The following is a 27,462-nucleotide window of genomic DNA, read 5'->3' on the forward strand; positions in this document are numbered from 1 at the left end:
ATGTTATTTTTATTAATTTTTATATTTATTATGTTTGAACCTGTCGAACCCTGATTCTCTCATTTTTCCGGTTCGTTGTCCGGTCTAATTTTCACAACCTTGATTAAGTCAACAACTTTTGATAATAATAAAAAAAGAGATTTACATACATATTATATAATTCTAATGTATTTATATATTTAAATTTTTTATATAAAATTTTAATTTTCAAATAATATAAAAAAGATCACAATATTAATTTATTTTAAGTATATTTTAATGTGATTTAAGTGTTAATATATTGTATAAATAAATATAAAAATTATGACATTGATGCGTAAATAAAAAAATTGATAATATGAATGTAATTAAAAAAAAAAAAAAATCACCTCCCCCTCATCCAACCATACGACCCATTTCAACCTAATGAAGAAGTGATAGCACTGCTCCCATTCCCGACTTCTCAGTTTTGTCACGTGGAACCAAGCAAGCCTTCGAAGCTCACCCTCTCCTCCGTCTGCACAGTAACTTGCCTTTCGCCGTAAGCGATAGCAACGGCTACCACTTCCACTTCTGTGCGTTGAACTCATGACGTCGGCATCCATAGCTGTTGCTTCCTTATCTTATTCCCGTCCATGGCTCCCTTCCAGGTGGGGAGCACGCTCGAAGCGTTACTGATTTTCGCTTTTTCTTTCCTTGAAAGCCTAATCTCAGTTTTCCATTCAGTACTGTTCCTCAGGGACCTCGTCAACGTGTCCTCTATAGCCTCGGAGCATCGCGGCGGTATGGTCACCTACTTCGTGACTTTTGATCTCCGTTCCTTGTTGCAGTCCTGCTTTTGTCAAGCGATTATATGGACAATTGTTTTTTTTTAATTCGCATGTTTCTTATATTTTATGTGTCATATATCAGATGGATTAATAGAGATCCAGAGGAAATGTTGCATTTTTGTATAAGAAAATATGCTTTAGTCAAGTGTATTGGCTTATTGCATTAGGGTTCATTCCAGGATCAGTATCATTCCTTCGGTTGTGTAAAATGTTGTAAATTATAAGTATCTAATGTGTAAAGCAATTAAGGTAATGAACCAGACTGCATTAACATATATGAAGATTTGCACTATTTGGATCTTTTTTAATTAAAACGAGCAATTGGAGGTAATTAGGAGTTAAATTTCATTCTTTGTTGGATTGTAGTTCTTAGTCTATGGGTGCTGTGATAACGTGATGATTATTGCTATGCTGCCACTGCGTCACAGAAGCTTAGTTTGTTATCTTTTTTTTTTTTTTCACCTTTTACTTCTATTCATGCTAATATTTCTATCCTTTTTTTTGGCTGGATGGCCTGCTTTAGTATGTTGCCATTGTTCTTAATCGGAGCATTTTATCACGTTTTAGCTGCTATGATTTGTTATATGGTTAAAGTGGTTATGTTTGTTTGCCGAATATTTTCTTATTCAGTTTAATTGTTGCATGATCATATTTTTAGAACCTTTTTGATTGGCTTTTTATTGTTACAATGACTAGAAAGGTTGTTTTCATGCTTTACTAGTTGTTGTAATTCTCCAAATTTGGTCATTCCATTTCCATTAAATGGATGTTTTCCATGTAAAACTTAAATGTGCTATCTGAAACAACATGCAATTGAATGCAAGTTGCTGCAAAATTTCCAAAGCTTATCTGATGTTATAATTTTTCAATTCGTATTCCCAAGTTGCATTTCTCTTGCGTTGAACACTTAATATTGTTAGGCTTTGAATATATTGCAATTTATTAATTGCATGCAGGAAAGTTTGGAGGTTTGCGTTGCTCATACATAAAGCTGAATGAACCGTTTCACCATTACAGAACATCAAGGTAGCACATGGTTTTTTATGGAATGGTGCTTAACCATGGAATCACTGGACCATTTTTTGCTTAATTACATAATGTTCACCGGTAATCTTAGGCTTCTGCTATATATTTTTTTAATGTTCATGTTCTTGTCTCTTTACAATGCATTTATTGTGGAGGAAACATGAGAAATTTGGTTTTCCAAAGAAGAAAATATTTTCCATAATATGCATTCTCTTAGTGTTCACCTGCCAACCAAGTAGCTTTAGAGGTAGATGTGACACCTATTGAGATTTGAGAGCTGTGAAGGATATTGTAGTGATTTGGTTAACAAATATTCTCAATAGAATTTTAAAGTCTAAGAGGATGCCTCGTGATCATACAAGAAGTATTTTCTTACCAATATTTAAATACAAAGGCAATGTTCAAGATTGTACTAATTATGTGGGAATCAAAATTTTAAGTTATAAAATGAAGCTATGAGAATGAGTAGTGGAACATAGGCTTCGAAAAATTACATCAATTTAAGATAATTAATTTGGTTTCATTCTAGGAAGATTTAATATTGAAGTTTTTGGTGTTAATACAACTAATGGAAACGTATAAAGAGCAAACAAAAGATCTTTATATGATTTTTAATTTTTTATTGATTGTGAGAAGCCATATTTTTTATTGCCATAATAATTTATTTATTGTTTTTTAAGGAACAAAGTCGTATGTCAAAGTTATATTGATGTTGTTAAAATATGTGTGTTGAGTACTTACTAGTATTAGTAGTTGTAAATAGTTATCTATTATCATAGATATATTTCAAGTATCAACATTAGGGCATAACTTTTTTCATTGGTTATGAAGATGTGGACAAAGGATATTCAAAGCATGGTGCCTTGTGTTTGTTTGTAGGTGATATGATTTTAATTGGTGGGATATCCATTAAAATAAGCGAAAAATTAGAATAATGGAAGAACCGTTTAGAAGATAGATGAATTAGTATTAGTAGAATAAAGTTTGTGTATATGCCATGTAATTTTAGGGGGTAGGATTTTAATAGTTTTCATTCAATATTATTAGAATATAAGAATATTGGATAATACTTGTTTGTGATAGATCTAAGTATATTGTATTTGTTGTACAAAAGAATGAGGATATAGTTGTGAATATAACTTCTATAGTTAAGGCTATATGTTAAAATAAAAAATGATCTCATGATTTTTATGTGATAAAATGATATCATATAGGCTTAAATGTAAAATTTATAAAATCTCAATTTGGCCAATGGTGTTGTGGACTTGAAATGTTAGGTTATAAAAAAAGTATTAATATCGAAGGCTAAAACGAGAATGTTATGATGAAAGTGTGACAACTAGAAATGATTAATTAGTGAATGATTGTATTATAGGAAAATAATGGTGTGACATCTATTAATATAATGTGGTTTGGACGTGTACAATGATGGGTAGAAAATGTGATTGCTAGACGAGTTGATAAAACTAGTGCTAGAGGGTTATGAAGGAAAATAGTTCGACCTAAGATAACATGAACATAAGTTTTTAAAAATAATTTTCAAAGAATATGTTTAACATCTTATACATGACTCAATAATAATTAATGGAAAATGAGGTCTCTTAACACTAACTTGAAAATATTGTGATAAGGCTAATGCTGATGACAATGATCTTATTGATTATGACTATCTTTCTTGTTTGTCTTAGGGTTATTTGCTCTTGTTTTATATTCTTGGATTTGTTTATCAACAAACAACATAAGCTACTCTACCCATTGTCATTTGCTTCTTAGATACAAATATATTTTTTGAGAAAAATATCTTATGATTAGTTTATTTATTAACACTCTTTTTCATTGATTATGTCTCTCTTATGATGAGGATGCTTAGGTGGATGAGTGGCTTGACCCTTAGAGATAGGATACGAAATGAGCATATACGTGAAAAGGTTGGAGTAGCTCCAGTGAAGGATAAGATTAGAGAGAGTCGCCTTAGATGGTTTGGTCACATTAAACGGAGGCCTTCCAATGGCCTGGTTAGTAAAGCTGAGGTATTAGATTTGACTTATGTTAAGAAAGGTAGAGGTAGACCTAAAAAGACTTGGTTAGAAAATATTAGAAATAATCTTTCTTTATTATATTTAAATGAGAATTTGACTTTTAATTAGACACCATGGCGAAAAAGGATTCATGCAGCTAACCCCACGTAGTGGGACAAAGGCTTGATGTTGTTGTTGTTGTAATATATGCTTTATAAGCATTTTTTCATCTAGGCGTCCTTTCATTGGTGATCATAATAAGGTGATGATTTAGAAGGATCCCAAGATTTTTGCAGAAGTTTACGAAGTCTTTCACAAAGTTTCCAATAGTTCCAAGAGGATTTCCTCCAATATACAAGTCCATTTCACCCTAATCAAGGGGAAAAACCATGCATGGGATTTCAAAATTCATTTTGCTAAAAAGAAGGATTCTAATGTGCAGAATGGATTACAACCAACCCTATTCACAAGCTATGGTTGACCAAAGTCAAGTAGCATCATAGAGGATTTGCTTGAACCTCTTGCATGTATTTAAGATTTTGTCTGCTGTTCTTGAAATTTAGGAGTTTGCTGTTATTTCAAGGACTTAGTTTCTATTTTTATGATTGTTTTGAATTATAATTCTTATTTTTAGGTAGTTCTCAAATTTTTTTATAAATAATGAGCAATTATGTTGAATGAATAAGAAATTCAGGTTCTTTATGAAAACTTTCTTTGTCGTGTCTCCCTTTTCATGTGACCTAGCTCTTAAGAGAAAAAAAGTAAGTTTAACCTTGGAAGAAATAAATTTGTTGAGAAAAATTAAGCAAGGGAAAAATTACAAAAATTGTAATTTCAAAATTAGGTGCTGGTGGCCAAATTAGGATAAGAAAGAGATTTATATTCTCTCCTTAATTTTATCTACCTATTTCTACATGATTGACCGCCCATTAAGGAGAGATTCAAGGGGATAATTTATTGATTTAATCTATGGTTATCTATAATTTAATGGATATAAGAAATTTAGGATAATTATTCATAAATTAGTGCATTTAATTAGAATTTTGGATAGACATTGATTGTGATGTGAAACAATCAGGATTTTAAAGAAATAATAAAAGTTTGTGAGCTTGCTACTTTACGATTAATGAATTACAAGAAAGAACTTAAGGAATTATTCTTGACGACTTGTTCTAGCAATCAGTTGCAATGTAGAAGGACAAGCCAATCTAAAACAAAATCAACAAATTATAGTAAAGTCAAATGCACTCGTAATAATAATCCATAGGTTAATGTCCACAACTTTAACCTCGAGTTCCCTTGTTCTCTCACTAACACTCTATGGGAATTATTCAATGGAGAAAGATCTTTAGCAAACCATGCGATGCCACTAAGAGGATGACGACCCCGACGGGCTTGACCCACGGGAAAGTAGTCGGAGACAGAGTTATGGGTGGATGTCCCACGAGTTGCCAATGCACCAACGGTTGTTGCTCGTCAATCACCTCGGTGAGGTGAAGAAGTATACGGTCTATGTAGTCTTCAACAGAATTTTCGAACTCCCAAGCGAAAACAAAGAAAGGAGATCGAATAATGTCGATTTGCCCTTGAGAAGTGTATACGAAGTCGTGGTCAACTTCCGGATCGGCCGTGCACTAACGGTAGAGGAGGGAGAGAACTTGTCTTCTCTTCTTTGCTATAGGTTTCATGGGGGCTTGAAGCTTCCAAGGGAAAGGTGGGGATGAGAGGTGGCCGACCAAGGAGAGGGAGAGGGAGGGTTTGGGTTGTGTGAATTTAGGTTTAGGGTTAGATGGAGTGAATAACACCAAATATGAATTTAATTTCAGATTTGAGATTTCAGATTTGAGTAATTTGGGAGGGAATTCGGTTTGAATTCATTTTCAAATTCCAATAGGGCTAGGGCTTAATGAGGAAAATCCAAGAGGGAAGTCCAATGAAGGGGGCCGGCGGCATTAAGAGAGGGAGAGGAGATTTTGGGAGGAGTTTAAAAGCTTACAATTCAAGTTTAGTAATTTAGGAAAGAGAATATTAAATCCACTCTAATTTAAATTTAGATTGGACCTTGATTCAAGCACTTTCCTAATTTAGAACTTGCAAATAAGGAAAGTTTTTGAAATTCTAATTTGAATTTCAAATAAAACAATAACTCTTTCCCTCCTTGCTTGGGTCAATTTAGGAAAACAATTAGGATGATTGAAATCACCATAATGTTGGTGCCAAAAGGATGGGCCGGCGGCATGGTGGGGGAGAGCTTGGCTCGGGTTGGAGAGGGGAGGGTTTGGGGGACCGGCGGGTGGGGGTGGATTTTTATGACCGTTTAATTACATCTTTTTTCTTATTTTTCTTGCTTAATTTTTTTTCGTAATATATAGATATATAATATTATTTTTGTGCTGTATTTGTCCCCCCCTCAAAATTGAAGCTGGTTCCGCCCCTGTCCGCATCACGCATATGCCCATTGGGCTACAAATCACTAAACTCCTTCGTAGGGGTACAAATGTCCACTGAATCAAAATGATAAAAATAAAACTAATACAATAACAAAAGAACTCATAAATAGATGTTCCTGATCGTGGCCATCGATTTGCCATGTCTCCTATGATAAACACGTTGGAATCGACGACTAATGTCTTCATCAGATTGACTCCTATATTTCTATAAATATGAGGCCTTAGTATGTTACATAGCAATTAAATGATTTCCTCAATACCTCTCTCACTCTGCTCAATTCTTTGTTTGAGTCCTTCCCAAGCCCTCATGCATCTGGAGGTGACAAGATAACAACCTAATTGAGGATGATATCAATGCCCCTTTTCACTGGCCTTACATATTAGAATAAAATTATATTAATGTTTGACATTAATCATATTGTGCTGTTTGATGAATATTGATTTTTTTAACAATGTTGTCATTTTATATGTTAAAAGTAAATTTTTATATAATACCCAAATAATATGTTAAAAGATGATATATTTTTTTTTATTGAACTATGAAGTAACACAATGACATATGAAATAAAAAATTGCACTAGACATAAAGTGTTTAGTGATAAATTGCATGAAATATAATTGAAATATAAATATTACATGAGCAAAAAATTATTAAATATAGAAATTGCATAAAATTATCATATAACATTAAGTTCAACTTCAAATTCTTTCTTTCTTAGCTCCTACTTATCTACATTTAATTTCTAAAAAAGGCTGAAAAGTTGGCAACAACTAGAAAATCATCTGTATTGTCATCACTAAGGGGATATTTATTTGAGTCATCATTATAATAAATTGATTTCTCACTTGTCTCATTCTGTGGAGTCCAATGCCTGGATGGAGTCCAATGCCTCCTCTTCATTTATTTCAGACATCTTACTCTTTCATAAATATATTTCATTAACATAAAGATGAGATTAATACTCCAAAATTTTTAGAGGTGGTGGTGGTGTGCAGCTTTCAAGTGATCCTTGACGACGACTATGACGGTGGTGGCGAAGGCGATGGGTTGGAGGTTGAGAGGAAATTGCTACGACTTGTGGGTGCACGAAGTGTGATTTGTTCGGGGTTTTACTTTATGATTTATGTAAGTTTATATATAAGGGTGAGGTGTAAGCCTCACGTTAGTGAGCCCAGGTGATCCTCAAGGCGAGCCTCATAAAAGAAACTCGAGGCGTAAGCCTTGAGGCGTTTTTCTCTGGAATTGCACAAAGGCGGGCCTCAAGACGAGCCTCATATTGCGCAATTTTAAACAATGGATTTAGTTGGAGGTTCTATGGCTGTTTAGCTTCTTTCTTTTGCCTATATAATAGAGATATTTTGGGTTGGAAAAGGTTGAAAAAATGCAATTTTTGGATAGCAAAACCTGAGGGTTTTTGGAAAAGCTTGCGAGCTTGTTCCACCTCTTCTTCTTCTACTTCTTGGGAAGGCTTGTGAGCTTCTCCACTCTTCGTCTCGGCTTCTAATCTACTTATTCTATCCACAAGTATCCACCCCACTTGTATCCTTCTTCTCAATCCAAGAAAGCAACTTTAGGTGTTTTGATTTTGTGTCAAAGTTTGTAAGCGTCGTTTGTAAGTGTCAAGAGTTGTAAGCGTCATTTGTAAGAATATTTTATTATAAAAAGTTGTGTTGTTTCTTTTTTTGTCTATTTTGTGTTCTTTGGTGTATTTTCTATTACCTAGGAAAGTCAAGCTTTTGCTCGCAAAAATTTGGGGGCCCTTCCCAAATTTTTGCTTGCATCACCTCCCCCCGCCGCCCCCGCCGCAAGCCGCCCCCTCTGCTTGCAGCCACCGTTGGCCACCAGCCATCGTCGGCCGACTGCCACTGTCGCCGACTGCCCTCCTCTGCCCACTGGCCACTCCTTCCTGCCACCACCGCCGTCGGCCGCCTTCCTCCACCGCTACCAGATGCCCTCCTTCGCCCGCCACTGTTGCAGTCGTCGCAGGCCACCGCCATCGCCGTACGTCGGCGTCACCATTTAGGACTTTACATTCATTACTTCTAACCGAACAAAAAAAAAAAAATCATTCATTTATATTTACATACATTCATCCAAACAACTCCAAATTATTTTCTTTTACACTGTATTTCAAATATTTCACACCCCAAAGTAATCAAACCAAACAGCCCCTTAAAGAAAACCTTTTGAAGGAATTAACTTCTTCAAGCTCTCTAATATCCCTTTGAAAAATACTTCTTCTATATTAGTTTTAATAATCTTTCTACATATCAGATTTAACTTTCATGATGATACTTAAATAAGAATGCGTTAAAGTAGGGGTGTCAAAATGGATTTTCGGGTTAGGTTTGGGTCCAACCCGAAATTGACTCGCCTTCAAATGATTCGGCCTGAACTTGACTTGATTAGATTTACGGGCTAGAAATTTAGACCCCGAACCATCCTGCTAACATGCTGGTTCGAGCAATGCAACATGCAAGTTTTGAGTCTTGGCCGCGTGATGCGAGGGGCAAGCTCGAGTGCTAGATGAGGGCGCGACCACGAGCTGGCGAGCGAGACTGCATGAGCGTAGGTGCTAGCGTTGGTGCCGGAGCGACGTGAGAGTGGGAGCGAGGCTACCAACGTGAGTGTGGGGGTCAGGTAGGTGAGCGGGACTGCGGGTTACGGGACACAAGTAAAATTCTGGTCATGTTTGGGTTAGCGGGTTGGCCCAAACACAACTCGATTTTTGAAACGGTTCAAGAATTAGGACATGAATTCGATCCATTTGTTAAATGGGTTAATCCATAATTGGATTTTTCGGGTTTAGTTCGTAGGTTTTCGGGTCATGTCAAAATTGACACCCCTAAGAGGTATTTGGGAAAGCTTGTTAACCATTTTGTTGGTTCTTCCTTTCTTTCTCTTGATTACCAGATTGAATTGTTTGAGTTAAATTATTCACTTCATACGGGAAACTTGCATAGCTTCATTTGAGCCTACAAGAAGTGACCTATGGTTCATATGTGCTGCAATTTCTTTTCCCATAAGGCGAGCATGTAAATGTTTCACTGCTCGATGCAATGTCAACAACTTTTTGTCATGGGTGGGATAGTTATTTTGAGCTTATTGAAACTTCTAAAAAGACAAGAAACATGCATGATGCATCCCATTTTGCATTAATATTGTTCACATTACATATCCACTAACGTTTGCATCTAGTTTGAATGATCAAGCTTCAAATTTGTCGAGGTTAGTCCAACGACCTCACTTATATTCTTCTTCAAAAAGAGAGATGTATTCTTTGCATTTGGCTCAATTATAATTTAGCATGACCCTTATCAAAACATGTAAAGGAGAATATGTACTAAAAAATGAAACTTATATGCATATTGGCAGGCTGTCATGAAACTCCACACATCGATCACTATTTGTGGTTTGGCAACCACGTCTCCAATGCTTTCACTTTTTAATATCAATCTTGATCACTTTATTGCTTACCTTAAATCCTAGGTGTAAGATGGATTTTTTGGTGTATTTACACTTCGTTTGGTTAAGGTGGAGCTATATATGCTACAATAGATAAAATATTCTTCTTAAGAGCTCCTTGCGCTCTTCCCATGACTTGAAAACTAAGATATCTAAATATGCAATAAAAAAGTCATACAAGAACAGTCATAAAGCATTATTTTTGAACCTCATGAATGTAGTTAGGGTGTTATAATGTTTGAATGACATGACCAACCCCTCATAAAACCCTATTATCCATCTCATTAATGTGCACTTGATGATAGCTAGATTTGAGATCCAACTTGGTGAAGATGGTTACAGGTTTCTGTTGATCCAGCAGGTCATCAATGTGCCACAATAAATGATGATTGTTTACTATGATTTTATTGAGAGCGCAATAGTCGTTATAGTTTCCATGCGCCCTCCTTTGTCATCTTTACGATTGGTGATCCATAATTCAAATCATTAGATTGAATAACTCCATTCTCCATCAACCTTGCAACCTACTTTATGATCTCTTCATTCTTGAATATTGAGTTCTAGCACACCCGAAGGTTTGGTAATGACATGCCTAAAATCAACTGAATATCATGATCTATGGATCACTGTCGTGATAACCCATATACCTCCTAAAAGAGAAATGCATAATTTACTTATAGTTGTTATAGTTGTACATGTTCAACCTTGCTTGATACAGATAAAGCCATGCTCCTTTCTTCCTAAATAATAAACATGATAAGAAGAAATACAAATATTTTCTTTTACATCTACAATTTTACTTACCTTCCTTGCCGTTATGATGTTCGTTGTTATTATTGTATTAGACCATAATCCTTCAATAAGTACTTTTTCCCATCCATAGTTATCTTAGTACTGGTAGGGATGGCGATACAACACTGCATACCTTTCATGCCGGTATGCATTATCAAAGTTAGTTAGTTAGACGTTAAGTGGAATCACCTCGTATATCGTCTCATGGATGTAGTCCTTTGTTATTGCACATTTAACTATCATTAGTAGTCTATTCTTGTTCCCCACCCCTTTAATCTAGTACAAGAGATGACATTTGGTTAGATATATTATCCAATCCCATCTTTTGCATCAGAGTGGCATAAATGAAGCTCTTTTGGTTGGTGATTTTGCTGATTACATTTGCTTGGCCTAAATCTTCAAAGTGAAGAATTATTCTTGAGTGTCCAAATTAGGAGGCGACCTCTACTATAGCCTTTGGCGTATCTATCAAAGATGGGGATGGATATACATTGTTCGTTGGACAAAGCTTGGTGTCATCCATGACAACTACACTTGTCATTCCTTTCCAATCCTTTCTCTTTTTTCTTAAGAGTTCAGGGCGCAGACCTTCTAGCTTTTTTCTTAGCATGGCCTGATATTTTGACAATGATCACATAACTTCCTTGCAAGATTTTATTTAATGGTGGTGGCAAGTCTTGAAATATTACTTATCATTTTGCCTATCTTTTTGTTCTTTGAGAAGTTAAAAGTCATTCCTTAGACAGTTTTGGTCCTATCTCCTTCCTTAATTCTTGCATTCTACGACCAACACCATCATTCTAGCATGAATGAAATGAATGATTAGAAACAAGTGGAGCTCATTTTTGAATGTTGACTTGTGTTTCCTCCGTTTGTACATACCATTGATTTACTCCTAACGTGATTGCATGGCATCAGAATTAAGTAGTGTAAAAATTGCCTTGGCATTGTCTCACATTGTACTCACCATTTTCTTCCACTGATCTTCTACATGCCTCATTGAGTAGAACCCTTGACGTATCAACTATTTGAACATCCCCCAAGTCACCATTTGATGATCATTCATCTTTAGATGTGGATTCCACCACACTAAGGCATATTGTCTTAACTTAATTCGGGTAAAGGCAATCTTATCATTGGTGCTATGCCCATACATGATGAAATCTCCAACTGGTTGATCCATGCATCCAGTTTTTTGGCATCAATTATCCCATAATATGTTGGAATCTACACTTTGGCTTCTAACTGGAATGGCGATATCCTTCCTTCATGAGTGCTAGTCATATTGTCATCTTTATCCTTTTCCAATCAGGTTTGCTTTTGGTATGTCAGGAGGAGGAATGCGACTTGCACCCTAGTCATGGTAGTGTGTGTTTGCATCCTTATCCAATTTAGCCAAGGATTCATTAATCTAGCTACTTAGTCGACTAGATTTGTTGTAGAGTCATTATGAGTTGCTCTCAACTTTATATATATATTATATTTTTTACTTTTGATGTGTCTGCATTACAAGAAACAATTCTCCCTTGTTTTTTTTATCTTTTCATTGTTTTTACCTTGCAACAAAGATTTGTTCTGTGTCACCAACTTGATCCAATTCACTTGAGCTTGGCTACTTATCCCGCATCCAATATGAGGAATTTATGAAAGCCATTTTGGGTTATTCAAACATTCCAATGGGAAATATTTTTTTTTTCTATAGAAACCCTATTGATGCCTAGAATTTTTTGGTGTTTGGATAAGGTGTTGACTGTTGATTATCTTGAGCTCTTTTAAAAAATTTAGGATTCTTGGTTGAAACTCTAGGAAAACTTATTAGGAATAGTTGTCTAACGTTGTATCATTTGATGTCTTCTGAAGTGATTAAATGATAGAGCTTAATGGAATCTTTGTGTTGAACTCATGTGAAACCTTAATCCCTCAAGCATCAATGCTTACAACTTCTTTTTTTTGTGGAATGAACACTATAAAGTTTTTAGAAGACATTAAAGGCGAGTTTGGTGAGGATGCGATGTCTCCACAGAACCTTCGACAAATGTGGTCAAAGCCTTTTTCTTTTGTACATCTGCCCACACAAAAATAAGGCCACGTATGGGCTGCTACCCTAAACACTCTCTTAGTAAATTAGCAATTAGGCATGCATCTACTAGAATAAAACTGATCGTGCATCTATCCCGATCAAACCAATTCTAATCTCGGTGAAAAAAAATTTGTGTTTTTCCCTTCTGGTTTCTTATGGGTTGAAAGAATTGATTATGCCTGCTTTGCTCGATTTTTTTTAATTTCATTGTGCATGCGATGGAATAATATTTTCAATTGACCAGCATAATATTGCACTCTTGCTAATTTTTGAAGAATTTGATGAAAACTCTGAAAAATTTCAGAAAGAAGTAAAATGATGAGATATGATTGATATGAAAATAGAAAGAAACTTGCAAATGTTCTTCTATTTTCTAGACTGAATGTTTTGTGGAGAGTAATGAATGGCGAAAAGATTATATTCTAGTGAGAGTGATAAATTGCTCAACTCCAAGAACCAAAGTTTCTTAGAAAAAAGGTTTTTCATTATTTTTCCTTGAATGATTATACTTGAATGAATCAATGTTTCTGTTGTGTCATCCGCACCCGAGCACTTGTTTGAACTACTTTCCTTAAGATTTACCTTTCTGAAAGAAATCTTACATTCTTTTTTTTTTTGGTAGCCATCTTTAGCCTCATCTGTCTCTTTCTAGGGCAAGTGCTCACGATTTTAATGCAGGCATGTGGCCATTATTGAAGCTAAAAAGGGTAACCCGCCCGTAATGCCAGCAGTCATGACACCAGGAGGACCGCTTGATCTTTCATCTATTTTATTCCGCAACCGCATAATCTTTATAGGGCAGCCTGTGAATTCTCAAGTTGCCCAACGTGTTATATCTCAGCTCGTAACGCTTGCAGCTGTAGATGATAGTGCTGATATTCTGGTATATTTCTATTTAATTTTTATTAATGATGAATTGATTTAATTACACAATCTTTTCTTCAACGGTATTGCAGATATATATTTGCCAAATTTTATATTGTACAATTTTCTGTCATCAAATTATGATTGCAAAATGGTTAAGTATGACATCAAAAAGCTGCATTTTTTTTTTCTTTTTTCTTTTGCTGAATGATGTAGTTATACTTTGATCTAAAAAATGATGGAATTTGACAATTTTTTTTTTGCTATTTTCCTATTGTCATTCTCCGTCCTGTCAATTACAGCTATTCCTTGTTTTTCCTGAATTCGAACACATTTTTTTGTCCTTTGTTTTTCCCACTACGTTTAGAGAAAATGGAAAACAATCTATACGCCCTTTACCTGAAAAAATTGAACAAGAAAAACATTTAGCATGGTTAAACTAGTGTATGTTGAATGAAACAATTTGTATAATTTGGCTGGAGTCGTTTGGATTGCTGGTAGGTGACAATGACGTGTTGGGAAGGGTTAACCATTTATTATAAGAAAACTTTCTTGGTTTTATTATTGAAAAAAATTACAATTTATTCTTTCTCGAATTTGTCTAAAATGGGTATGAAGGGGAAGTGATGATTAGGCCACGAGTTGAAAAGGGCAATTGATTAATGGGATAGGTGAAATCTTCTTATATATTGAGTCATTTTGAGATATGTTGAATCTTGGTAAAGGGTGCAGACCTTAAGGATAAAACAGTTTTTAAATGCTGCGATTTTTAAATAGTTTTACAATCCTTGAAATATGCAAATGGCGACTTTGAAAATTTGATTATTCTAACTTTAAGATCTATAATATTCTTTTCAGATATATTTGAACTGCCCTGGTGGAAGCACTTACTCAATATTAGCAATCTATGACTGCATGTCATGGGTAAGTTGTTGTAATGTTTACTTATTTAAGGTCTGTTTGGTTGCCTATAGTAAGCATGCATATATTTTAATTTTGTATAGTACAGACAATGTTTTTTGTTTTTTAGTAGCTGTTCGAATGGTTGTGAAGTACATGCAAATAATTTAGCCTATTTGGCTATGTAAATTACATTGAAACTAATTTTCTATTTGGTTGGCTGGAAATTTTGAGTCCTATATTCTAATAAAAGAAGCGTTGAGATTATCTTTTGCAAAAATAGTTAACAGAATCTTATCCAATCGATTGTCTAAATCAGTAAACGTCTACTGGTTACTAAATTATATACCAATCACTTTTATGAGAATTCCACTAAATAAACAATAGAATTAGGAACAAAAGCCTAAGAAGAAAATGAACTTTTTGCCCATTTTTATTAAGAGTTTGTAATTAAATACAAAGAACTAAGAACATAACAACAAATTTTTCTTTGAAATAGCCGAAGTTGAGCGACTGAACTACTAGAACAGAAAATGCCTTCTTCCATTCCGAGTTGGATGAGGGGAAATTTTCCACCTTGGAAACTAACTAAAAGTCCCATTTCATTAATGATTGACTCTTTCTTTCCATAATAGAATCCCGAATCTCCTATTTGATCTTGCAGATTGGCGTAGGCATTATTTTATTATATTCTCGATCAACTAAATTGATGGAGATGTGTAGAAGACAACTAGGGACGATTTGGATCAAGCATTCATTCAATTTATCTTACAAATGGTTTTCATTCAATGCATATTGATGTTTCAATAATTCAATGGTCTGTATAAAAGCCATAAATTCCAATTTTTAGAAATAAGGTTACAAATAGAAGGCCAAATATTTTGAAATCAATTCTAATTCTATCCATAATTAAATGCAATCCTATATATCATTTAATTCAACCCTCCAAATAGGTTAACTAAACATAATAAAGTAAATAATATAAAAATATGATATTATTCAACCAAGTAAACCTAAAAGGTCTTGAAAATTATTCTGATTTAACTTCTTTGTAGCCCAATTTGACTCTTTTTAATTGGCGCATGCAAAATTAGACCTTTGCGGCTGATTTGATTGAACAGTCAGTCAATTGTATTCACTTGACCTCGAAGAACCTTTTTTTACTGGTTATGGCCAAGGTGGAGGAGGCGATATTATTGGGTCATTTGAAGGAAGAGGTGGTCATGCAGTACAGAATGCAGCAGCAAGAAGTCCTGAGAATACACAGATCTGGAAGCTTTGGATGTTGTGCAATTTCAAACTTTCATATATCTGTGTGAGCTGACAAGATTAGCTTTCCAAATTTTGTACATTTATTCAAACAATAGCATATAGGATGGCTTGAACAGGTCGCTTTAATTGCTCAGGTCACTGATTTTTCCACTTGTTTGCCGATTATCTTCGCACACATTTGCCCTGGCCTTCGTTTATTTTCATTTAGCTATGCGCTCTCTTAAAGCTTTAATATTCTCTTAGCTCTTGATGCATGGTGCTTGAAGTCTTGAACATTTCATAGATGGTATGTATAAAGAATTTTTTATAACCTATCACTGGGCATGTCCAATGTTGTTCTTCACCGTCCTAACTGTCAGTGAAGATGGAGAACAGTGGGAAACATGTTCCTAGTTGCTGAATGGGTAAATTGAGTAGAACTTTCTCACTTTTTCACGGAGTTTTTTGGGCTGATGCGCATATTAGGACTTCGAAGCAATCAGTCCAATCACCTCCCTAATAAGCAACAAATTTAGGGTTGAAGAATTAAATATTACCATGAGATGTAGCTAAATGATTCAGGTTTCTGAAAGATTCAATTCTAATTGATCCTATACGAGCTTATGGTTTTACAAAGTGTCAGGGTAGAATAGCTTTGGCAGTTGTTGGTTCACTTCAAAAATATGCGCTAGTTAGATATGCTAATCATGTGCATTGATATTGGTTCTATCTTTATGTTATAGTTTTGAATTTTGGTGTAATTGTTTCTTTAATATTAATACGTATGATAATTGAATGTGTCCTCTAGTATTTTTATTATCTTGATGGGATTGGTTACTATTGTAATGTTTTGATTTAACCATCATTCAATTCCCTAAACCAGTTATTCCAATTTGTCCCCTCAGCATAACCTCTGTTTCGGATTCATGCTTGCTTGTGGTTTTGATACTGTAGTTTTTTGCCTTGACGTTAGAAATTGATCACTTCAACCTTATGGCTATGTGCTTTCCCTTTGGATTTGTATGGATTTTCCCTTGTGCCAAACAAGCTTTGCTTTCTTTAGCTGGAGTCTTCTATTTCCTTTCTATGCATGATTCACAGCCTGCATAGTTGTTGAAATCAGAGTGTGCTCTCTCTGCAGGTTTCCTTTGGTGTTGATTCCTTACTATAGCAAATAGTCATCTAGGAGGTTTCATTCTTCACTTTTCTACTGTAGCATGGGAGTTGGCTGCTTCTTTTCACTTGTGACTTCCCTTTTTAGGCACTACAGAGGTTTTCCTTATGCGGTTGTTTCATTCTCAAGAATTATTGCTATATTTGGTTCTCGACATTGCATTGTAGCAGATTGAGTGATTTACTGGAAATACTTAAATCGGGTTTGGGATTTGCTTGAATTGCTGGAATCGGGATTTTTAATTTGGAAACTCACTGTTTTGCTGTAAATAAGAATGAAATCTTACGGTGTTTGTTGGAATTCAATTGAAACTCAAAGTATTAGGCTAGATCTTGGAGTATTTTGGGAAGTTACTATTTTTTGGACATTTTTTGTAGTAAGTAGGTGGAGGCCCTTAGCGTGCAAAATTTAGTTGATGATTTTATAATATTCTAATTACCTCTCTAACTCCATGTTATTGGATGTGAATTCTTAGAGTGCTTGAAAGTTTTGGCTACAAATTATGAGGGAATATTCTCCTTGCATCAAGGATCAGCCTTAAGCCCATATCTTTTTGCTTTAGTCATGGATGTTCTCGCTAGACATTTGCAAGAGGATGTACCTTGGTGTATGCTTTTTGCTAATGATATTCTTCTTGTTGATAAGACTAGAGAGGGAGTTGAAGGTAAACTTGAATTATGGAGGTCAACCTTAGAGTTTAAAGGTTTTCGCTTGAGTATATCTAAAACGGAATATATGGAGTGTAATTTTAGTAGTAATAGACCTAGTGAGGGGATTGTGACTTTGGGCGATCAAGTCATTAATAAGAGTACACGTTTTAGATATATTGGATCTATTGTTCAGAGTGATGGTGAAATAGATGGGGATATTATCAGCAGAATTCTAGTTGGATGGTTGAAGTGGAGGAATGCATCGGGCTTGTTATGTGATAGAAGTGTACCCCTCAAACATAAGGGAAAATTCTATAAGATGGTAGTGAGGCCTGCAATTGTTTATGGCGCCGAATGTTGGCCATTAAAAGAGAAGTATAATACTAAGTTAAGTGTGGCAGAGATGAGGATGCTCAGGTGGATGAGTGGCTTTACCCTTAGAGATAGGATACGAAATGAGCATATACGTGTAAAGGTTGGAGTAGCTCCAGTAGAAGATAAGATTAGAGATCGCCTAAGTGGTTTTGTCACATAAAACGGCGGCCTTCAGATGACCCGGTTAGGAGAGTAGAGGTATTAGATTTGACTTATGTTAAGAAAGTTAGGGGTAGACCTAAAAAGACTTGGTTAGAAAATATTATGAATGACCTTTCTTTATTAGATTTAAACGAGAATTTGACTTTTAGTAGGATACAATGGAGAAAAAAGATTCATAAGACCCCACGTAGTGGGATAAAGGCTTGATGTTGTTGATGTTGTTGTTGTTATTGATGTAAGGTTTGGATCTTCTAATTGATAATTTCTATTCTTATTCCTTCTTCTAATCTTTTTATTGGTTGGTTTGTGTATGCGATTGAGATATTGTCAAATTTGATGCACTAATTTCCTTTTTGTGGTGTGAATCTTAACTGTGAAATGCCTTTGTAATTTTGCCAATTGGGACCTACACTTTCCAAGCTTTTTGCCGTTTTTTCTTTCTCTTCCCCTAGAATCTCATTGATCCATGGCATCCCTATTGCTTACTCATCAATTCATGAACTAATGTGATTATTATTCTGCCTACCGTGGATTAGAATTATTTTGTAATGCTTATTCCTTAATTTTGTATGATTCCTATTATTTCCCTTTCAGGGATTGTATAAATATTACACAAATATTGGAATGAAAGACTCAATAAATTATGTCTAATTCTTGTCATGGTATCAGAACTCTAAGCTTTTTCTCATTCTTGTATTTCCATTATAATAAACTTTATCGCTGCATTACATAATTTTGTGGTTTCATTGCTGCACTTCCTTTCTTTTCCCCTATTTTTCTATAACTTCATCCTTCACCGTATTGCTGCAAGCATATTCCATTGTTGCAACCTTCAATGTTGCATTGATGCAAATTGACCTCATTGTTGCAACTTTAGTTGTTGCATTGTCATGTTTCTTTCTTTTTTATTATTTTTTTAGCAAAACCACAACTTCCATATCCTTGAACAACAACAATATGTTGGGTTCATTTGGAGTTTAGGGATGTAATCTAAATCAAATAGAAGAGTAGCAAAATATCAATTCTACAGATCGGTTGAATGTAAATAACTATCTAAAGTGGTCTTGATAGGTTCACAGGTTCTTAAAGGGAAGAAAAAACTGGGCCATTTACAAAGCATAGAAAGAAAAAAAGCCTACTAGGAGCACTTGAAAAAATATGCACATCAGGTACTTGTACTCTAGCATTTTTCAGGTGAATTACTTGCCAAAATTTTCACCAAAATATTAGAGTAATCTTTTAGAAATTATAAAGCAAGATTTAAATGGATGATTTTTATTCGTTTGCTTGAGAGGGAATATGAAGCACCTACTTGGTTTTTGCTAGCTAGGCTCCACATGCACCAATACTTTTTCTTTCCTTCATCATCTGCTGTCACTTCATTGATCTGTAGGATCCCTACTACCTATGCCGCGGCCCCTGTCTTCTTTTTCGGGTCGTCGAGGAGAGTTTTAACCAGTAGGTTTTGAGGTAAATTTTTAGAAGGCAAATTAGATTTTGAATAACATTACCAAGAGATTTCACCCTCATTTTGCGAGGACTTTGTGATATGAGTTTAGGTTTCCTATAGGCGCAAGCCCCTATAGTTAATTACTCCTGATAATGAGAGAGAACTTTTGATTAAGGCTAGTCGTCAAATAAATACAGAGTATCTGACGTATAGTAGCAACGTGATTTAGCTATTACAAATTTTAATATTTTAAATTAGAAATTTATCACCTTGCACTTTAAAAGGATGGTTGGGGGGGGGGGGGGGGGGGGGGGGAGGATAGTCTCGACAAAGCTACTAGCGAAGAAGTTTATAAACCTCATGGTTCATGCGTCCCGGGTCATCATGGTCCCTAGTCTATTTAGTCAGAGGAGGTAGTCGACCCAATCTGATAGAAGGATCATTGTCGGAAGCCAATGGTAGCTTTCTCCAAGGGTACCTTGTAGACCTGGGGTAAATATTTGTCTAAATGGACAAATTTGAATCCTCCTGAGCTAATAAAGAGCTTTGTGCCATATTGATCACATCTTATTGATTTATTACTCAATGATTTAACGTCGTTGGGGAACATATGGGCTCTGAACATGACTGTAATTTAATGGTGCCATTTGGCGGAAAAATCACCCGGTCAGAGGGTCTCAATCATAATCATGTGGTGCTATTTGGCGGCAAAACTATTGATTAGAGGACACGTGTCACATCCTTATTAGCAAGCGCCGGATTGAGAATGAATCCTAATGATATTCTTGACCAGACTTTTCATCTTTATGAGCTGAAGCGATTTTTCAAATTGTTTACCTCGGCAAGTTGTTGCAGAGGGTGGATGGATTTTGTTTTAAGTATTTGATGATTTATTTTAATTTTAAATATTTTAAATTATGGTATTTTTGGAATTTTAAGTTTTCATGGGCATTTGGGAGGCATTTTTAAATATTTGGGATCTCCTTCAGTTGAATTTTTCTGTTAACACGACCATCATTGGGGTACACTATGGGCAATTCGTTTTGTTGGTTGAACATTGTCGACTCTGTCTACTTGTCGACAGAGGATCGTGTTTATTGTAGGCTTTATGTCTCTGTTAGTGAATTTTTTTGTTATAGACCTTGAATGCCAAATATGAACGTATTAAAATAAATATCCCGGTCGGCGCTGGGATCGATCATTTGTTTAACTGCTCGAGCTGTGTCGACTCCTATTTATTCATGTAGAAGGATCGTGCTCGAATTTAGGTTCATTTCTTCACCCGCGCTGCATCCTCAGACATTACGTGTGTGCTCGTCGAGGACGATGCAGGTAATCATATTTTAATGCATGAGGGGGGACTAATTAAATATTTAAGTATAATTATTTACGCTAAGTGATTGTCATTAAAGTTTGCATAAAATTTCATTTGAAGCTTGAGAAACATAGTCTTTTTGTTTGCATGAGTGTTGTGGATCCTATGGCATATAGAATCTCATCCTGATTTTTCATACAACATTTGCTGATCATTGTCAGCAATAACATTAAGGGATAATATATGCCGAACACCAGTGCCTGCCTTCGGAGCTAATGTCTCAGTAGCGTCAAGCCTCTCCTGCAATGCTCTATCAATTTTCAAGGGACCGCAATCCTTTAGCGGTTCGTCATAATAAACAATTAATTTCTCCAGTATCTGCGGAAGGGGTACTCAAGCTTGAGTTCTGCAACTCAAATTTGCTTAAAACCTAACCTCCGACTTCAATTGCAAGGTTTTCCGATTTGCATTTATAGGAAGGTTTGATGAAGACAATGGCTTCCTTCCCTTTTTGGGCTATTAAAGCATCCATGGATATCATGATCAATCTCATAGTTCCTTTTGTGAACAAGGTGCTTAGTTTCAAAGCTTTCTTTAATCCAACCCACATTTAGAATTCATCTACCATTTAGAATATCTATGAGATATTTCATTGTTCTGATGCAAGCTCTATCTTCATTCGTAGCAGCGATAACGTTATGCTTCTTTTGATGAGTTACAAGCACACCACTCAGTCTAGCAAATTTCTCCAAAATTTCCTTCTCGTCCTCAAATCCACAAATAATCTAATCACTGCTTAGACTAGATAAGAACATCCGAATTGTATGAGGTCGTTTTATGATAAATGAGGTATCATAATCTGATAAAATCAAAGGCTCGATTGATGCACTATTAGCGCTCATTGTCTTCAATTCACCACATGGTAGTCTCTTTGAAGCATGAACATGATAGAGTACAAGATAGTTTTCAGTATCCCAACGACATTCTAGTATTTGATATACAAATGGAATATGAAAACTTTTCTTGCAGCTCTTGACATAGTAACCAAGAGAAACTCCCTTTAACTCACAACTACACCATTTGATGATGCACTTGTAGGACATTAGGTTATGAAGCTTGACCTTAAGATGTTTGTTCTCCATTCAAATAATGCAACATTTTTTCAGAAGCCTCAATATTTCTATAGAAATGAGACATTTTTCAACTGATTATTCTTTGACTCTATAGAATCATTTAATCTTGCATGCTTAGTGCTACAGTTAGAACCTTCTGGTAACATATTAGTGGACCTCCTTTTTACACTAAGTTATCCTTCTTTATCCCATTTGTCACTATCAGAACCTCTAATGTTATTAATTGGATGACTTAGTTATACTTGATCAATAAAACCTTCAACTCCAATATAAAATAAATGCTACTTATCGATGTGGTTGTTTCATGAGACATGTCTTCTATAGTGATTTGGAGGTGCTTACATTTGCTTCATATCGTCTGCTTTTGCTTGCGAGGGATTATTGCATTTGCCTACCATTGAATGGTAGTTGACTGTAGAGATGATTTAGCATTTTTTGCATGTTGTTCGTTGCCCCCTGTAGGTGGACTACTGTAGGATAATGGGTCATCTGCCCTTGTTTGCAAATATTGCTACGGATCACTTGCCACTTTCCACTTTGTGCTTGTAGTTACACGTATTTAATATAGCTTTCTTATATTTGTTCGTAGATAGCCTATACTGTGTATGACAAGTCCCCTACAATGGCTCGTAGGTGTTTGCATTTGCTACAGATCAGGTGTCTTTGCTTGTAGGATACCGATGTATTTGCTGCATGAGCACCCTGGTGTTTGTTGCATGTTGCATGTGCATGTCTGTAGAGAATACCACCTTTTGTTGACAGGTTTTGTGTTTCCGTTTGTATGTCGATGTGGGCTACTAGTTGAGTTGCATTCATCATTGATTTCTCTATAACAGGTTATGAATGAGTTCGGAGGTTGATTGGAGGCCATGAGGTCGGCTGTTGGGTTCGGATGGGATCTAACAGCTAGGCGTCGAGATCGGAGGTAGTTGTTGATTCGATTGTGAGGCTTTGTGTGAGGCTGGGTGGAGATTGGAAGGTTTCCAGCTGTGAGGAGGCCTTTGGGTAGTGAAGTTATCAGCTAGGAGGAGTTCGGGTAGCAGAGAAGGTTTGTGAGTGGTTTGCGGGTTCCGTCCAAGTTGGACCAGCCGATCTGTGCAAATGGGAAAGACGGGAAGGTCGCTGAAGGGTCATTCGTGTGAGTTAGGTCGATCGCAAGCAGAACACAGGGGGCTTGGTCGGAGTTGGGATCGAGAGTTGCTGCTTGATTGAGTAAAGGGAGAAGATCAGACAGGGTGCGGGAGATCGAGCTGTGGGAGTTTGATTGCGAGTGGAAGAACCGCGAGAGGCCTCTTCTCCTCTCATTTTAATGATGCAAGCAGAAGATCGTGAGATTGTGTGGAGCCTTTGCAGAGATCGTGGGAGAGTGTTGTCGACTTGCGAGTTTGTGCGGACCACGACCGGCAAGGGCGTTGATTTGATTTTTTTGTTTTATAGAGGTCAATAAAATTCTGAAGTCCCGAGTACTCTCATGATTTAGTTGGTCTTTATTAGAATCATCGCTATAATAAATTGCTTTGTCTTCTGCCTCATCCTTAGTTGTGTCAGTATTTTCTTACTCTTCATCTTCTTCGATCTTAATCATTTCTCCCTTTCTCAATCAATAATAATCAATAAAATTATTAATTAAAGTTTAAAATAATGACTATATTGATGATTATAACTTCAATTACCTAAGTTTTTATGGATACTTTTTTATTTCTTGCTAGCTTGTATTATACCTATTGATCTCGCTTCGGTTTCCATCGAAGAAATCAACATTGATATCTTGTTACAAATCGGATGGTGCAACTTTATCATCATCATCAATAAACCACTCATGATCTGATGGCATTTTTATGAAAACTAATAGATATTCGTCATCATCTAAAGCCTTTTTCTTCAAATGTCCATCCTTTAATTTTTTGTACATGATGTAAATCAAGAAGTTCATTCTTAAGGTAATCAAAAGATTTCTCATTTTGGTATGAATTTGATTTTATATACTCATATTTCGCTCGCAATCAGATTATTAACTTGTAATGCTCAGTAATTGAACAACTAATTGTTGTAGCTTTGGAGTGACATCACAAGACTGAATATACTATTCAATTAAATTAAAAAAAAATCATAGTTAAAACTGGGTGAATTAATTCACCCAATAAATGTTAAAAATTATCTATCATTTTGCTATTGTATCTTTGGATTGTTTTAGTTCAAATAATCTTTCTTTATTTCTAAATAAAGATGTAGAACTGCTTTTGGCTCTCAGTTGATTCAGTTATCAACATATCCATATAGTGGAATAAACTTAATTTAATTTCAAGATTGTTCTCATATTGATGTTAATGATTAAGATAATATCCTATGACATGCAAATGATGAAACTGATGCTCCCATTTCTCATCAATTATTTCCCATATTTTCTTGTAGTTGGATTCCCATCCTCCTAAGCTATGTGTTATCAATTTATTTGCCTTGTCCATTGCATTATAAATGAAGTCCATATAGCTTACATTTTTTTGCATCAACCATCCTTAAAACTAGAACCATAGTTTTGTTGTTGTTATTACGTAACTCCACTTAACCAAAATCTTTCATTCAAAACAAAAGTTTAAACTACTTTCCCTCTAGATTTCTTTGCCCAAGCGCAACATATTCATTACGTGGAGGTGAACATACCAACCAAAGGTTGCCTTGCTTCCATGATGCTTTGTAGAGTCTAGTATGTTGTAGTAGGTCGTAGGAGTTTCTTAGAAAATTTTCTTCACAAAGCCAAAATCCACTAATGATTGTAGATCAACTTGCTGATCTTCTTTGCTTTTCTTACAATGTTCTTGTGCTGGGACAACTCTCCAAGTTTTTCAAGAATCAAATTTAATGTGCCAACCATGTTAAATACATATGCTTTCTTTTCTCCATTAACTTATTTCCAACCGCACTATAAGCACTAGCACTGTCTATAATGATTTATATCACTAGATGCTCTCTAATCTACTCTGACTCCATCAATAAGTCCAAAAGTACACTCTAATCTTTTACGTTAGCAGACACTTCAATAGACTAAAAGAAAATAGTTCCTTAAAGTTTTTTAATCAAAATTTTGATTAAGCTTCTAATCTTAATAGGAGACAAACTATCAGTCATGATAGTCACTCCAGTTTATTTTCAATTTTGAATATTCTCAATGAATTTCTCAGTGCTATTCAATTTCTCTTTCAATGTCCAAGTTCTCAGGTCATACATAGATGGGGATTTAAGATCTCAACCATAGGAACCTATTGAACAGTTCATGTTTTAATAAAGAAAGGTTGCCTAAATGGAAGACATTTTTTAAAGAATCTTCCAATATCTCTCTGCATACGAGCATGCAAGCCTCTCTAACATTTTCAGGAAAACATGCGACATGCTATACCCTTGCACTATCATCCTTGTCATCCACCACATTTATTATCTATTTATTCATAGGTTTTCTTGCAGCTCTACTTGATATTTGTGGCGAAAGAAATCTTTGCTACTAGGCTCATTGCCATAATATGATATGATATCTACTCTCTCATCAAATCATCATTGTGCTGAATGCTTTGACATTGTTGCCTTGCTCATATATGCACAGATCTCCTCTTTGACATCAAACTCTTCTGGCACCTAACGCACGTTGCAACATTATTATGGAGCCAACAAGGTGCTATTTCATTCTTGTTAGACCCACTTTAATAACCTCAACTCAATAGTTGTACTTTAGATAAACATATGTCTTGTCACTCCAATTACAACTCACACATGATTTTTATGCCCCTTAGTGATTTTCTCCTTAATTCTAACCATTTCTTAGAAAACCCTAAAATGAAAACAAAATTGAGAAATGCAAATGTTTTTAAAACAAGAAACCTTAAATAAACAAAGGAAAAAAAAAATAGCTTTAGAAAATAAAAAAATTTAAAGTTTATGGATTGCTATCGGAAGAAGAGGTTATGTGGTGGAGGAAGAGTTGTGTTTTTCGTGGAGGAAGAAAACTTTGCTAGGAGAAGTGGTGGCGATGGCTAGGAAGAAGATGAAAAGCGGTATGTATGAGACTGAGCGAAGAAGGGAATGCGTAAGACTAAGAGGGGCTTAGATATACGTGAGACTGAGAAGGGAAGGGCGTGCATTAGGGGTGAGGTAGAAATTGGGTTAATAGAAGTGTTTAATTAAATAGATTTTACTTATATTTGTTTTTGAAAAATAAGACTTAACTCTAAATTGTGCATGTCTTATCAAACTTGAGGTGTGGTGTGCCTCACATATTAATGATGTAGAACCGAGGGGGGGGGGGAATTAAAGAGGCATTTAAAGCCTACTTAAAATAATAAATTAAGTTTGGAAAGAAGTAATTAATCCTCTCTTAATTTAAAATTTAAATATGAATCAAATTTGGAAGTTTCCAAAAATATATTTCATAATTTTGGTAACTCCCTTCATGCTCAAAGTGGATTTGATTAGAGGAATTAAGGGCTTGATTGGGGTGATATTAATGAGCTAATTAATTAAATAGGGAAGGGGGAGGGGGCCGGCCAAAGAGGGGAGAGAAAAGATGCCTAGGTTCAATGTATGTGGACCCATGACTTTAATTATTGATTGGAAATCAGATTTAAAATCTGATTTCAAATTTTATTCAAAGGAAAGAAATTTCTTAAACTAATTCATCAATTAAGAAAGTATTTAAATTCAAATAATGATTTGAATTTAAATAGAAAGCATTCATAATCAATAAAAAACTATTTTAGGAAAGCGATTAAGAGGAGTTTGAAAATTGAAATTTAAAATTCATGAGATTGTGAAGGGGTGGCCGAATTCACTTTCCTAATTAGGATGGGATTTAATGTCCAATCCAAATCAAATTAATTTTAAATTTGATCTTAGAAACATTCCTAAAATAGGATTCTATTTTAGGAAATGTTTCAAATTTCAAATTTGAATTAATTGATTTAAAATTAAATGACTTTCCCAAAGAAGTTAAGCAAGAAAGGAAATTATTCAAGTGGAGATTGGAGAATTGGAGGCAAGGGGTGGGATGGCAACCGGCGGTTTGGCTAGGGGTGGTGGAGATGGGCCGGCAGTGAGGTGGACTTTACGGGGCTGATTTGGAGATGTGGTGGTATGTTGAGGTTGGTGGGTGCAAGAGGATTAGGTGGCCGGCGGTAAGGACTTTGGTGACGCCTTAGGCCGGCGGCTTGAGATGGAGAGAGGGGAGGAGGAGAAAAGGAAAGGAAAGAAAGATACATCCGTGAGTCCAGACACATCCTGCAGCTGATGGGTAATACTTTGCCCTTCTCCAAGGGACTTCATGCCACGAGCCCGGACCCATCCTGCGGCTGGTGGAAACTCCACTTCCCTCCCATAGGAATCTCACCTCAAGTTCTCTCCAAAGAACACAACAACAACAACATCAAGCCTTTATCCCACTACGTGGGGTCGGCTACATGAATTCTTTTTCTCCATTGTGTCCTATTAAAGGTCAAATTCTCGTTTAAATCTAATAAAGAAAGGTCATTCCTAATATTTTCTAACCAAGTCTTTTTAGGTCTC

The 27,462-nt window shown here is 35.5% G+C and overlaps 1 protein-coding gene across 3 annotated transcripts in view; it reads left to right on the forward strand.

Moving 5' to 3' along the window:
• Positions 1–372: 372 nt before the first annotated feature.
• LOC110115437 (ATP-dependent Clp protease proteolytic subunit 6, chloroplastic) overlaps positions 373–27,462 on the forward strand; it is a 38,734-nt gene continuing 11,644 nt past the window's right edge. Inside the window, exons 1-5 of one of the 3 annotated variants that reach the window (XM_020848657.2) lie at positions 373–629; positions 719–762; positions 1,766–1,835; positions 13,320–13,524; positions 14,364–14,429. In XM_020848657.2, the coding sequence (XP_020704316.1) occupies positions 568–629; positions 719–762; positions 1,766–1,835; positions 13,320–13,524; positions 14,364–14,429 (447 nt within the window). In that variant the 5' untranslated portion in view covers positions 373–567. The remainder of the gene's footprint in view (positions 630–718; positions 763–1,765; positions 1,836–13,319; positions 13,525–14,363; positions 14,430–27,462) is intronic. The other 2 variants (XR_003702853.1, XM_020848654.2) reach the window with 2 other exon arrangements.

The sequence above is a fragment of the Dendrobium catenatum genome, unplaced genomic scaffold (assembly GCF_001605985.2).
Source record: "Dendrobium catenatum unplaced genomic scaffold, ASM160598v2 fragScaff_scaffold_1483, whole genome shotgun sequence".
NCBI lineage: Eukaryota > Viridiplantae > Streptophyta > Magnoliopsida > Asparagales > Orchidaceae > Dendrobium > Dendrobium catenatum.